Source organism: Xenia sp. Carnegie-2017, unplaced genomic scaffold (assembly GCF_021976095.1).
Source record: "Xenia sp. Carnegie-2017 unplaced genomic scaffold, XeniaSp_v1 HiC_scaffold_16, whole genome shotgun sequence".
Lineage (NCBI taxonomy): Eukaryota > Metazoa > Cnidaria > Anthozoa > Malacalcyonacea > Xeniidae > Xenia > Xenia sp. Carnegie-2017.
In genome coordinates, this window is record NW_025813469.1 from 2,625,788 (window position 1) to 2,640,723 (window position 14,936).

General features: G+C 37.4%; 2 protein-coding genes across 2 annotated transcripts; one reads left to right on the top strand and one right to left on the bottom strand.

Moving 5' to 3' along the window:
* Positions 1-1,294: 1,294 nt before the first annotated feature.
* On the top strand, positions 1,295-7,332 carry LOC124437170 (synphilin-1-like). The gene is given in 6 exon segments (XM_046987177.1): positions 1,295-2,239; positions 3,599-3,758; positions 3,873-4,002; positions 5,164-5,639; positions 6,672-7,102; positions 7,105-7,332. Coding segments are annotated over 6 exon segments (2,217 nt in total). The 5' UTR covers positions 1,295-1,405; the 3' UTR covers positions 7,291-7,332.
* Positions 7,333-7,788: 456 nt separating this feature from the next.
* Positions 7,789-14,872, bottom strand: LOC124436961 (VPS9 domain-containing protein 1-like). The gene is made up of 16 exons (XM_046986949.1): positions 14,684-14,872; positions 13,700-13,772; positions 13,524-13,625; positions 12,444-12,603; positions 11,950-12,091; positions 11,695-11,757; positions 11,524-11,576; positions 11,163-11,250; positions 10,973-11,058; positions 10,585-10,901; positions 10,377-10,506; positions 10,117-10,225; positions 9,934-10,030; positions 9,762-9,846; positions 8,866-8,970; positions 7,789-8,120 (listed from the first exon to the last, which is right to left on the bottom strand). The coding sequence occupies exons 1-16, from the start codon at positions 14,768-14,770 to the stop codon at positions 7,964-7,966; spliced, it is 1,854 nt and encodes a 617-aa protein (XP_046842905.1). The 5' UTR covers positions 14,771-14,872; the 3' UTR covers positions 7,789-7,963.
* Between the last annotated feature and the right edge of the window lie 64 nt (positions 14,873-14,936).

A 14,936-nucleotide genomic window follows, 5' to 3' on the forward strand; every position in this document is an offset into this window, starting at 1 on the left:
GATTATAAGATATAACTGATATTAAATTGATGTAAAATAATACTATAGTCATGTTAAGAGAACACTTCCTCGCCACAATGCGTCATTGCGGTAGGATTTAGGTAGAAACGGAATGGCAAAGTTGCGCGTCACATGTAAACGCCAAAAAACCACTTCGGAATAATTATACATAAATATAGCTTGCAAGCGTTGGTTCGGGAGTTCGGAAAAGTTGACGTTGTTGGTGTATGAACTGGTCATACAAATTTGATGAATTAGAGTTGTATTGCACAAGGCAATAAATTTCGAAAACGCAGTTTTAGGATTGACGGTTGCCCGCAATCATTAAGTATCGCGAAGAACCAACGCTTGGAACGTAAAATCGTGCCCAACACTGTAAATATCTTATTGAAGTGTTAAAATTATATATTCAAAATACAGTCCCATCGTTAGTGTGAAGTTTTAGAACAGTGAACCAGCACTTTGCGCAGATTGTGCGAAACAATGTTTAAAATCCTGCATTTGCCAAAAAACAAATAGTGATGCATGAAGCAGTATAACTAGTAGAGCTCTGTCTCTTGCCACATAGAGCTACTCCAAAAGGAGCCAATAAGATTTCAATGCCGAAATTGCGTTGACTAATCAATGTGCAATTTTCAAAAACTATAAACCAGGAGCCAATAAGATTTCAATGCCGAAATTGCGTTGACTAATCAATGTGCAATTTTCAAAAAATATAAACCAGGGAGCCATTAAGATTTCAATGCCGAAATTGCGTTGACTAATCAATGTGCAATTTTCAAAGAATACAAACCAGGGAGCCAATAAGATTTAAATGCCGAAATTGCGTTGACTAATCAATGTGCAATTTTCAAAGAATATAAACCAGGTGAACATAAACTAAATTGACTATTACTAGAAAGCTACCGTTCTTCATTCCTAGCAATTCAACTTTGTAGTCCCAATCATTCCTCACACACGACAGGCTCATTATGATTTAAGATTAGACGGGAACTTCGTCTCCAAACATTCGTGTTTAGAGGTAAAAGTAGCACAATCATGCTTAGCTGAAGCCTAAAGGTATAGCAACCTAGTTATTTATTCAGTTCGACAGTTTGTACGCGAATCGATTAAACGAGGAGCAGGTCGCGTGAAAAATTGCACCTTTCTCTTTTAGAGCCTTTGTGTGAGTATGCCATACACGTTTGCATTAATTTGCATTAGCATTTGTTTAAAAAGGCTTTAGTAATTACTTTAAGAATAATTTCATAACAATTATTCTGTTTATTGAAAAAGATTTATGATGAATCTTGTGTTGTCAAGGGATAACAATATCTTTGAGCGTTTAATATACAGCCTTCTCACGGAATCCTGTTGCTACGCGAAGTTTCGATGATCGCACGAAATGTTATCTTGCATATACACGATGGAGAACAAGGAGGATACTTCAAGGACAAGGGAAATCATTGATTTGTTTATTAGTTTGCCAAACAATGATGTGTACAGTTTACGGGACGTCAGCGTGAAATCGCTCATAAGTCAAGTGAAATCTGAAGTGGAGCTTCGCGTGGGAATACCAACTGACTTGATACACTTGTATTTTGTGAACGAAGAATTGACCGACGAAAGAATTCTAAAAGATTTCAAAGTTAAACATGGATGCATACTAAGAGTTCGCTTGCGCAAGATTTGGCTCGGTTTATATCTTGCAAGCAGCGAAGGCGATTCTTACGAGCTTTTCAAAAACTGCGTGAAAGCAACGGACTTCGAAAACACGACGCAGTCAGGCGACTCCATTGTCGATGCGCACGTTTGGAAGAAACTTGTGGAGAAACGCGGAACAGTTGCTCTCTTTATAGCAACCTTTCACGGCTATTTGTCGTTGATGTTGGACTTGCTAAATCACAGTGCAGCTAATATCAATGGCTCTACGATATTTGGTCGTACGGCTTTACATCTGGCCGCCTTCCGGGGACACATCGGTTGCGTCTCTCTTCTATTGTCGGAAGGAGCCGATTCAACAGCCATAGACGTTTTTGGAAAAACACCGCTTCAGTTAGCCCAGGTGAACAAACATGTCTACTGCCAAAAAAGGTTATACATTCATCGTGCTTTTGAAAGTAGGAAGGCTATAAAAGTGGGACTACATCTAATCCTACGAGTTCCAGATCAACCAATGTTATCGATAGAAACAATGTCCAACGAACAGCTTCAGCCAAAACCGACCATTCCACCGAAAGGGTCGCCTATTTTAGGGTCAGTATTTTGAGTTTTGCATTTTTCTTAAAATTTCACCAGCGTGCATCATTTAAGACGTACGGCGCTCAGTATAAATGTGTCATGAAGCTGCTACCGTGAAACTTTTGCATTGAAAATAACACACATAGCAAATTGCATGTTTTTAGACGTTGTTTGCAAGTCTTAGTCGACAGTTGTTAAAGTTGAGTCAAAGTATAACGAAAAACAACTTGTATCACGGCATAACGAAAAACAACTTATATCACGTCATAACGAAAAACAACTTGTATCACGGCATAACGAAAAACAACTTGTATCACGTCATAACGAAAACAACTTGTATCACGGCATAACGAAAACAACTTGTATCACGGCATAACGAAAATCAACTTGTATCACCGCATAACGAAAAACAACTTGTATCACGTCATAACGAAAATCAACTTGTATCACGGCATAACGAAAAACAACTTGTATCACGGCATAACAAAACAACTTGTATCACGGCATAACGAAAACAACTTGTATCACCGCATAACGAAAACAACTTGTATCACGTCATAACGAAAATCAACTTGTATCACGGCATTACGAAAAACAACTTGTATCACGGCATAACGAAAAACAACTTGTATCACGGCATAACGAAAACAACTTGTATCACGTCATAACGAAAAACAACTTGTATCACGGCATAACGAAAATCAACTTGTATCACGGCATAACGAAAACAACTTGTATCACGGCATAACGAAAACAACTTGTATCACGGCATAACGAAAACAACTTGCATCACGTCATAACGAAAACAACTTGTATCACGGCATAACGAAAATCAACTTGTATCACGGCATAACGAAAAACAACTTGTATCACGGCATAACGAAAACAACTTGTATCACGGCATAACGAAAACAACTTGCATCACGGCATAACGAAAAACAACTTGCATCACGGCATAACGAAAAACAACTTGTATCACGGCATAACGAAAAACAACTTGCATCACGGCATAACGAAAACAACTTGTATCACGGCATAACGAAAAACAACTTGTATCACGTCAAATTTAGTCTCTGCAAAAAGATTTTGGGGTAGAGTTTCATTACATAAACGACGATATGCTTTACAAACTTTAGGAATATGAGATATTTTCTGTTTTCAATTTTGTCAAAACCTTTCGCCCATGACAAATTACAACTGGCTATAATGCTAACTCTTTGAAATACGCGACGAATTGTCTTTCTATAGTGAATTATACGTCGTTTCTTGTTTCTTTATTGAACAGCAACCATCGACCAATCCTGAAGCAAACAGCAATACCTCACAATTCTCAATTTACCCAAAACGAAGATGACGTCATCAACACGACATGTTGAAGTCGACACCAGATCCCTCCTCGTCGCCACGTCCACACACCGTACCGGTGAAGCGAAGGATGAAGGTGGATAAATCAAATGGTTCAAGTGGAATGCGAGGTATTGAGAAAATTCTTGAAACAGCACGAGGTGATGTTGTTGGTGAATACCACGATATTAAAGGTAAACTTTCCTTGATAAACAAGCGCTGACTGATTCATATCAGTATAAAATATATTCGACATGGCCCATAGGTAATGAAAACACAAATTAAAACTTCCTTTTAATGTTTCATAGAAAGTAGAGTAGATATCAATTCGACCATTTTGATGCAGTCTAAAAATCGATTAAATGACATCAAAGAAGATGAAGTGAAAGAACAAGAACCTGTTTTCAACACTGAGCAATCTGACATGGAGAAGTTAAGGTATTTTGACATCGGCCGCTCTCTTCATTCTTCAAAAATGATCGATTATGAATTTTCATTCAAGATATGCTCTGTATAGAGTATAGACTTCATTTAAGATAAGATACTTGGAAGTTTCGGGAGAGTGGGGGTAATTCAAAGCTTGCGTACGCATAATATTTCTACCTAACCTCATAATTTTTTTTGATGAATTCGATAAAATGTAAACTTGGGATAATAATAGTGAAAGCATTGTTTGAGAAGGCTATAAAATCTTCACGCTAGGCCTTGTGAAAGTGCTGCAATTTTGGCTCAGAACGAAGCATTTGGAGTCTGGTACCTAAAATATGACGTATTTTCCCGATTACAATCCTATCCATCTTCCACTATTTGTTCTTACTCCAAATTGGAAAACATGCTCTAAAGAAGTATGGCATATGCTTGCAGTAGCTTTAGAATAATTCGGTAAAATATCGCCATGTTATTTAGCAAGTGTTGTCCGGAATTTACGTCAAAGTTCTCTCGCGGTCGTTTACCAAAGATGTGCTGTGTTACACAAGGCATAGCGTCGCGGTCGTTTACCAAAGATGTGCTGTGTTACACATGGCATAGCGTCACGGTCATTTACCAAAGATGTGCTGTGTTACACATGGCATAGCGTCACGGTCATTTACCAAAGATGTGTGTTACACATGGCATAGCGTCACGGTCATTTACCAAAGATGTGCTGTGTTACACATGGCATAGCGTCGCGGTCGTTTACCAAAGATGTGCTGTGTTACACATGGCATAGCGTCGCGGTCGTTTACCAAAGATGTGCTGTGTTACATGGCATAGCGTCGCGGTCGTTTACCAAAGATGTGCTGTGTTACACATGGCATAGCGTCGCGGTCGTTTACCAAAGATGTGCTGTGTTACACATGGCGTAGCGTCAGGATTTTTCATCCAATTCACAAAATTCTTTCACGAATATTATCCCATGTCTACAGTTTATCAAATTCGTCCAAGTAAAATATCGAGGTTAGATGAACTTTGAGATATGGCTCGCGTGTCGGATTTCAGTCATTGTCCATTTTAGTCTTGAGAAAAGATTTCACTTTCCACAAGATGCAGGATGTTTTCCAGAATTTCTGTAGAAAGTCTTACGGCGCTCTAAAGTCACGTGTCATTGTGTTTTGTTAGAGTACAATTTCCCAGACACAAGAGAATGCTGGAATTTGCTTGGAGTGAGAAAGGAAACGGAGAAAACATGCGAACATATGTTAACGACGACGACACAGACCAGGATCCGAGTAGTGAGGATAATTTATATGCGGTTACCGGTCGTCATCTTAGCGTTTCACCTAGAAGAGTGACGGGAGAAAGCTCAGTAGCTTCATCGATGCATCCCAAATTAGGATTTTCCCTCAGTTACGACGCATGGTTAGAAAAGAAAAAGAAAGAAGGCAAGGAAACAAAAGCGCTTCAAGCTGCCACTGGTTCTCAGTCCCCGAAACATAAAGTGGGGCGGCAACTTGACGTGATTGCGTTTAAAGAATGGCTTCAAGGTAAAAAAGAGGGTCGAAGACGCTGTAAAACAGCAACTACGAATTCCGGAAGTCATCATATCGGCTCCGGCGTACCGTTTGAAGAATGGCTGAGAAAAAAAAGGCAGACAAGTTAGTGAAACTTATTTTATGTTTCAGGGGCCGGCTGCACAAAGCTTGAATAGCGTTATCCATTGGATAGCAAGTTTTTTTAAACTTTTATAAATTATTATTATTATTTAAATAAAACCTTTTGAAAAGCCAAAAATGTAAGATTCTAACTGAGCAACCACTGAAATAATGTATTGTTTCGAAGATTACAAAATTTCTTCTTCGTAAGAAAAATATAAACGCGTTTTCTACAAGTTTGAAAATTTTTGCTATCCAATGGATAACGTTATCCAGGCTTCGTGCAACCCGCCCCAGATGTTTAATTGCGTATTTAAAATCAACAATGCGTGAAATATTTTGTTGCTTTTGAAATACCGACTGTATTTTATTCAGTTATTGTTATTGTCTGTTAATACAGAGTATCGAAGTACACGTTTGTACATGTTGATCCTCCCGGTTAATGCAATCCCGAGAAGGATTGATGGTGTATTTCTCGATTGATGTCACTTAAATGTGAAATAACTTCCAAATAACTTTTGACTTTAGAGTCAAAAATAGCAGAGTCATTTTTGACTCTGAAGATGACTATCGCTAAAGTTGTCAAAACGTCAGTCAACAACAACAAAACAGTCCTTCTCAGGACTATACCAACCTGGATGATCTACATCTACAAACATGTAAAATAATGTCCATTAAGAATGTCAAAACGTCAGTCAATGCCAACACCAACGGTCCTTTTCAGGGGTTGGTTGCGCGAAGGCGAGATGGTGCTATCCACTGGATAGCATACTTTATCGAACGTTTAAAAAATCTCTTAAAAGAGGAAAATATAAGATTTGATATGAGCATTCACTAAAAGAAAATATTGCTTCCAAGATGACAAAAATTTCTATGCCGTAAAGAAAGTAAAAATAACTTTTTTACGAGTTTGAAAATTTTACTATCCAATGGATAACGCTATCTATGCAGTTTCGTGCAATCGGCCACTGATCTACAATTACCTGGACGATCCACATCCACAAACCGCGAAATCTTGTCAATATTTTAATGCAGATTCCACTGCACGTGATTCATGCGAAGTTAAAACCGATTCAAGACCTAAACATACCAGTTTGTGCGGGAAAACGTACGACGAATGGTTGATGGAAAAACAAAACTTTCCTCAAATGTTGAACGACTGTAATGACGCTGCAGCTGCAGCTAATAAAACGCGTTGTAGATCAGGAAAGACGTTCTCAGAATGGCTTCGCGAAAAAAATAGAGATATACAAAAAAGATGTTTGTCAGGAGAGACTTTGACAAAGCAGGAAATACAGAAGAAAGCCCTGTTGGAAAAACGACGCCCTCTAAATCCAAAAGCCAAAACGTTTGAGGAATGGTTTGAGGAGAAACGTACTCAGAATGCGATAGATTTTGTTTGGTCGAGAAATTCACCGGAGAAGCGAGGCGCAACTTCAGTCGTATTAAATTCTTCAATAAAATACCCCAAGACGCTCGTTTGGTGTACGATATGTGGCTGATGGTGAAAAATATGGAAGAACTGGAAAAGGAGGAAGAGTTATACGAAGAAATGGTCGAGAAATGGAGAAGAAGGGAAGAAAAGCTGGCACTTCGTAGTATTTTGGGTGGAAAAATAAATCGAACGTCGAAAAAAGGAAATATTACGTTTTGAAGACATGGACGAAGGTAAAACATTGAAACAATACGCAGACGATGTACAGTTTCGTTTATTCCACTTTCAGTTGAATACTGTGTTTTCTATTGGTGTAAAATGTATGTGTTAATATACGTGTTAAATAATGTGTTATTATATGTGTTAAATAATGTGTTAATGATATACAGCTTAATAAGTACGTAAGTGATAATTAGCTTTTTGTTCGTTTCATAAACGCTCCTTTGTTTCATTGTCAGGTGGATTTTGATCAGAATTTTGCACGTTTTCCGATTCGTCGGTTTTTTCCTGAACGTCCAGCGTTTCTAGGAATGCCAACGCCGTTTGAAATGTCGTCAAGGAATAACCTTCCTCCCCCATCAGGTAGCTGAAATGGAGAAGAAGGGAAGAAGAGCTGGCACTTCGTAGTATTTTGGGTAGAAAAATAAATCGAACGTCGAAAAAAGGAAATATTATGTTTTGAAGACGTGAACGAAGGTAAAACATTGAAACAATACGCAGACGATGTACAGTTTCGTTTATTCCACTTTCAGTTGAATACTGTGTTTTCTATTGGTGTAAAATGTATGTGTTAATATACGTGTTAAATAATGTGTTATTATATGTGTTAAATAATGTGTTAATGATATACAGCTTAATAAGTACGTAAGTGATAATTAGCTTTTTGTTCGTTTCATAAACGCTCCTTTGTTTCATTGTCAGGTGGATTTTGATCAGAATTTTGCACGTTTTCCGATTCGTCGGTTTTTTCCTGAACGTCCAGCGTTTCTAGGAATGCCAACGCCGTTTGAAATGTCGTCAAGGAATAACCTTCCTCCCCCATCAGGTAGCTGAAATTTTCGAAGAAAATGTATATCGTGTGATTCTATGAATTCTATTCTATGAATTTATTGTTTTCTAGGAGACATCTCTAAAATCTTCACAAACTCGGATACAACAAGATGATGAACAGGAGGAGACAGACAAACGGAAATGAAGGTAAATTTTTTCAACGTGACAAAGACAGAAGCGGCAGACTTAAAAAAATCATTATTCTGTCACGTGACAAAGACAGAAGCGGCAGACTTAAAAAATCATTATTCTGTCACGTGACAAAGACAGAAGCGGCAGACTTAAAAAAATCATTATTCTGTCACATGACAAAGACGGAAGAGGCAGACTTAAAAATCATTATTCTGTCACGTGACAAAGACAGAAGCAGCAGATTTAAGAAACCATTATTCTGTCACGTGACAAAGACAGAAGCAGAAGACTTAAAAAATCATTATTCTGTCACGTGACAAAGACAGAAGCGGCAGACTTAAAATCATTATTCTGTCACGTGACAAAGACAGAAGCGGCAGACTTAAAAAATCATTATGGTTCCCGAGTGATTGGTGAAAGCAGGGAGCGTAGTCAAACTGCAATATTAGTCGTGATATGTGTATATTTTACTGTAAGAACAATAGATTTCTAAAGAAAGAAATAATGCTAATGGTGTGAAATTTGCACTGCACGACCAACTTGAGTGCTGGCAGGAAGGTTCGTTTAATTGAAGCATAAAAATTTCACTATTCAGAAATGACGAATACTTACTCAGCGCTGATGAAATCCTCCATTGCATTGCATTCAGATATAAGTTGGCAAAGTCGACTTTTCATGATCACATAACTCAGGATCGGCAGCAGATCATCACAGCCGCTACAAATACATTAACAGATGTCGTAAATATACTACACAAATGTTATTGATATTTACTGGATAAGTACTACCAGCATAAATATCAATAATACAGATATATTCATAATCAAAACCATGACCAGCCGACAATTTGAAGAAATATAGTATAAAACAAATTCCGAAGAAGCAAGACATCTTGAGATTGCAAAATATGCATCAAAACAAGACGAGAAGTGAACTGTAAATTTCAAAGTCATCCTCAGACAGGATAAATATCGTAAATATCAATAATACATATATATTCATTATCAATACATACTGCAAAGTAAGCAGCAAGTTTTGATTAACCCTCTAATATCTCGTGTGACTAATGTGTTACAATCAATGGGGCGGTTTCACGAAGCCTGGATAGCGTTATCCATTCGAAAGCGCAAATTTCCCAATTTGTAAAATAGGTGTTTGCGTTTGTCTTACGACAAAGAAATTTCGTAATCTTCGAAACAATTTTTTATTTTAATGATTGCTCAGTTCGAATCTCATATTTTTGGCTTTTTAAAAGGTTTCATAAAAGTTTCAAAAAAAATGCTATCCAATGGATAACGCTAACAAAGGCTTCGTGCAACCGACCTCGGGACGCCATATTAGAAATGAGTTGAGAAAATACTCTGGGCTCGTAAAGTGCTTATGACCGCATATTGCATCCAAAATGAGGTCATATGTGAACTTTAGGGGTTACTTTTAAAGTGCTTATGACCGCATATTGGATCCGAAATGAGGTCATATGTGAACTTTAAGGGTTACTTTTCACATACATTGCTGCTTCTGGAGAATTCCGTGATTTTCCTTGTAGTTCGTAATAGTCGACGACGCATTCAACGATATGATGGCTTGTCCGAACTAAAACATGGAAATCATATGAAGTCAATTGATCGCTGCGCTCACACAAATCGTCAATAATCATTATTTCATGAAGTTTCCTCTCACCAATGCATTCTAATTTTTCCAGCGGACTTTCATATTTTACCAGGGAATTCAATTCGTCCACAACATTCTGATAAGGCAGGATGTCAGTCTCTGCATTCTTAACAGGAAAACACAACTGTGACTTGAAGATTTTAAACTAAGATTTTCTATTAAAAACGAAGACTAGGCTTGTGTACCACCTACCTGTGGTTGTAAACACAGTCTTGCAGGTACCTGAAGGGACTGTGGTGTACACGAAACGTTCTCCTTAAATATCTTTGCTAGCTTAACTTCTCTTCTATAATTCACGATCCTAAACAAACCGACGGTGCTCTGAAACTATTTTGAATCTGTCACAACGACATCGATTTCGGTTTTCAGTGCCCCCGTCGATGTATTGCATAATCTAAATGCTTCACTTGAAAGACGATGTGATGGATCAACTGCCATAACGGTTGATTTACCTGTAAAGATTAAGTAATGACGGCCACAAGGGTTTGAAAAAAGTCAGCTCGACCATTGCGTAGCAAAGATCTTGTGCTGTACCACTCGAAAATTCTTCGTACGTCAGCAAAAACAACGAATGAATGATTTCTGTCAGATAAAGCAAGGGGAGATTTTACGAATCAAAACCATGGCATATAAAAGCACATTATCATGATCTTTACCAACCCAACGAAGATTGAACATTCTTAACGACATCGTCCAATAACTTCTTATATTTCAGTTCTCTTTCTCCCGGCTCACTTTTGTTTTTACCGGGCTCCATATTGATTTCGCTGCCAGTGCTTGTCTTGAAACCGACGTTTTCCACCGACTCGGAATTTGAAAGCGCAGACGTTTCCTCCTGGCGATCTGGAAGTTCTCGACTTTCTATAGCCGAAATGCCTGCGAGTGTGTTTAAGGCGTCTTCCGGAACTGAATTTAGTTGCGTGTTTACATCGTGTTGGTAGGACAACAGGCATTTCGTCAAAGGATGATCTCTTGTTCTGTGGAAAAGATACACGGTTATATCTCTTCGGAATGTACATGATTTTAATGAAAGAGGAAATTTTCGTACGCCAAAACTTTACTGATGATGCTTTGAATCAACGTCGAATCGTCTGGTCTTGACTTCAACTGGTGTCTAAGGCCAACGAGCCATACCTAACGCACAAAGTAAATCAGCAGAATGATTTTGACCCGAAGTGTTTGGTACTCTATAGTGCACGAGAAAGAATGAGAAATGCCGTCAAACATTCGAATCTCACCGATTCCTGTTCAAATTCCAGCACTTTGACATAAATTTCTTTTCTAATTTGGTCGTGGGTCGTGAGAAGGGATGATGGGCCCATTCGTCTACAAAAGACAGCATTGTATGTGGAGTAAACGATGCAATTGGAAGATATAGCATTAAATGTTTCGTGATGTTAAAATATGCAGCCAAGGGGGGTAGGAAGGAGACCTGATCATGTAGTGTGCTCACCTGTTTTTTCGTGTGCATTTTTAACCTCAAAAAAAATGCTTTCACTTTCAAAAAAACCTACTTTCACTTTCAAAAAAAACCTACTTTCACTTTCAAAAATGTTGCCTTTGAATACAACTTTAATAACGTTGGCGGGCAATTCTCACCTGTCAGCTTCCTCCAGTAACCTCTGTTGTCTTTCTTCAATCTTTTTCTTACGCTATGGATGGTCGGGTTAAGCAAAAGAAGCTATTTATTTCTCCCCAAAACCCTATAAGCGGACTCTCTGTGTGCACATTATAATGCCTCTTTCTCAGACCTCGTACATTTTAGGATACAGATTTTTCCCTCGCCTTGGCGATTTCAATATTTTCAGCCATTTTTCTGAAGATACTAAGATTCTAGGAAAGAAAAAGACTTGTGCTCGAAAAAGGAAATGAGACTGTAGTGTAAGTGTAAATGGAGTAAAAAACAGGAATTCAATGAGGAAAAATTGTGCACTGAAGGGAAAATAGTTTTATGCATTAGCTAGCAACAACAAATTGTTGTAGCTGGTCTTATTTTGCATGCTATAGTCATAGCTGATTCTATACCATAGATGTGACATCGTGCACCCTTCTGGTGACGTCAGTCCGCTTCGTGAGCTGTTTTTCCCGTCGTTCCATTCTTGCTCGGTACGCCGACAGTAAATGCGAGTTATCACGTCGTGCCTCGTCGACATACGCCGGTCTATTTCTAATGAATGAGAAAAAGAAAAAAGCGTTCTTATCACAGTATAGACACAAACAGTAGTCCCACTCGGTATAAATTTTTTGTGTAGCGCATATCTTATTACGCATGTGATTAGCATTGTGGCAGCCAGTCAATTGCTTTTTTTGGCCAATAGGAGCACTGAGATGGCTAGCCACAGCCAGTAATTTAATTAAATATACAGCACCAAGTTGCACAGTGGAGTGAGACTACTGTATGTATTTATACTGTGGTTCTTATCCAGCATTGTATCTTTGTCAATATTTAAAGCTTACACGTCGTTATAATTTCTCTGTAAAATGCGTCAGTAAAAAGTGTGAATTATTTTTTGTTTAACCTCTTCGGAGAATGCACAATAGTGCTAAATGGTGTAGCCATTGGTGGAACGATGGTGGAAAGGTTGGAGCTTGCCTGCGATGATTGCGAATTCTGCTCTTCACTTTTCTTCATCATAGAGTTCTCTGACTGCTCTTCAATGTCTTCTTCATCATTGTTTCCTGAACGGGAAAAAATATAGTATAGATGCATGTTATTTTATGAAATGATTAAAGATCATACGTATAAATGGATGTTTTTGGAACAGTAGCGAAGCAACCCTGAAGATTTACTCCATTGATGTAAATTCGGAAAGATTATGACTGTTCATTTTGTTCATTTCTTTAGAAATCCATTGCTCTCATGGTCATCAAACATAGTTATATTGGCATGGCAGAAGTAAAAAGTCATGCAGGCTGCACTACTGACTGGAAAGGAAGCATGAATCAGAGGATCTGAAAAATTTGAAGATCCATGTAGTCTAAAGTTCTGATTAGTTGGTAGATTGAAAAGTCTTAAGATCCCATGAATCACACAACCAACCCAATCTGAAGATCTAGCGAATCAGAAAATCCAGCTAAGAGAGAAATGATTTTGTTTAAAGCTTAGTGGATTACCATTCCTTCCCGGAGTGGTAAACAAGATGGATTAATTAATATTGTAGCCAATGAAGTGTCAGTCGGATTTTCAATATAAACATTAGAGCCTAACAAATAATTTTAAACATAGTCATAGACAATTTGGTTTTATGAAATTTATTAAAAGAGTGACGTTTCGTCTTTACTCAAGACATCTTCAGACTAATTAGGAAGTTAACAAGAATTATTGATATATATAGAGCTATTTACATAGTTTGAGATATCAGATTACTGACACATTCACACTTATACATTCACAGTAATCTGATACCTCAAACTATGTAAATAACTCTATATATATCTATAATTCTTGTTAACTTCCTAATTAATCTGAAGATGTCTTGAGTAAAGAAGAAACGTCACTCTTTTAATAAAGTTCATAAAACCAAATTGTTTATGACTATGTTTAAAATTATTTGTTGGGCTCTAATATTTATCTTGAGAATGGATGAATTAAATGATACCTGATGCTTTAGAAGTGATTAGGAGATCTTGTGCTCTCTCCAAGCACTGACTAGATAACTTAAATAGTTTCAAAGTCACAGGAGTATGACAGTCTATTAACTCTAAAAAAACAAACACAAAAAATTTTCAACTCATATATAAAGTTTGATATAATATATATGGTGGTATGCGGTACCTCTTTGCCATGCTTCATCCTTAATCACGCCACAAATATAGATGACATTGCTTAGATATTGACAAAATGCTTCCTACAAGGTAAACTTTGGGTAAGCCACAGAAACCATAGGATAATGGTGAATATACATGAAAAGAATGCAGGATAATGGTGGATATACATGAAAAGGATAAAATATAATGTAGGTTATACATGAAAAGGATGAAGGATAATGGTTGATATACATGAAAATGATGAAGGATAATGGTGGATATACATGAAAAGAATGAAGGATAATGGTGGATATACATGAAAAGGATAAAATATAATGGTGGATATACATAAAAAGAATGCAGGATAATGGTGGATATACATGAAAAGGATAAAATATAATGGTGGATATGCATAAAAAGGATGCAGGATAATGGTGGATATGCATAAAAAGGATGCAGGATAATGGTGGATATACATGAAAAGGATGAAGGATAATGGTATCGTGTTATGCACAGAAGGTCACAAACATTGAATGTCCATGTACTGTTGAAAGATGGTATATAAGTATATCTAAATTGCTGTTTTATCAGACTGCTGGTAGTTCAGTATTTGCGCTTGGATAATTGTATGGTCTTGCCATAAGTTTATGTGTTTTTCGTGTCACCAGCCATTTCAATGATGTATCCATTGATAAAACCAGAGATTCAAACACATAGACTCTTAGAGTGTAAAGACTTACATACTTCTCATGCATGTTATCTAAAGTAAAACGTAAACAACAGCTCTAGGCCTCTAGCCAGCCTATGTCGGACTACGTGAATGAACTCGTTGTAGACGAGTACAAAGTCCTCATCAGTCCTTCTGTGTCCCTGGAAGTAATTTAGACTGTCATATGTTATTTACACTGTAATACAAAACGATTTCAACGGCATGAAGTGTTTTAAATACTTTCAAACTATAAAGATTTCTGTTACTTTCCTTTTTCATAGTGATAGTGTGTGTGTGCCATACCTTGTGTCGATTTTCCGAGTCCAGTAGCGTTGAGTGTCGTATAGAAGGAAGTGCAACGTTCAGACACGCTGCAAAAGTGGATGACATACCTCTTTATTGCCTCATGAAAGATAGAAATTATAAAAAAATTGATTGTAAACAGATTAAAACAAATCATATGACATTGTATTATTTATAGTGTATTATGTCCGCTTGTTTACACCGTGTGTCACATGGATAAAATTGAGTATTGTGGATCGTGCTCATTGTTATT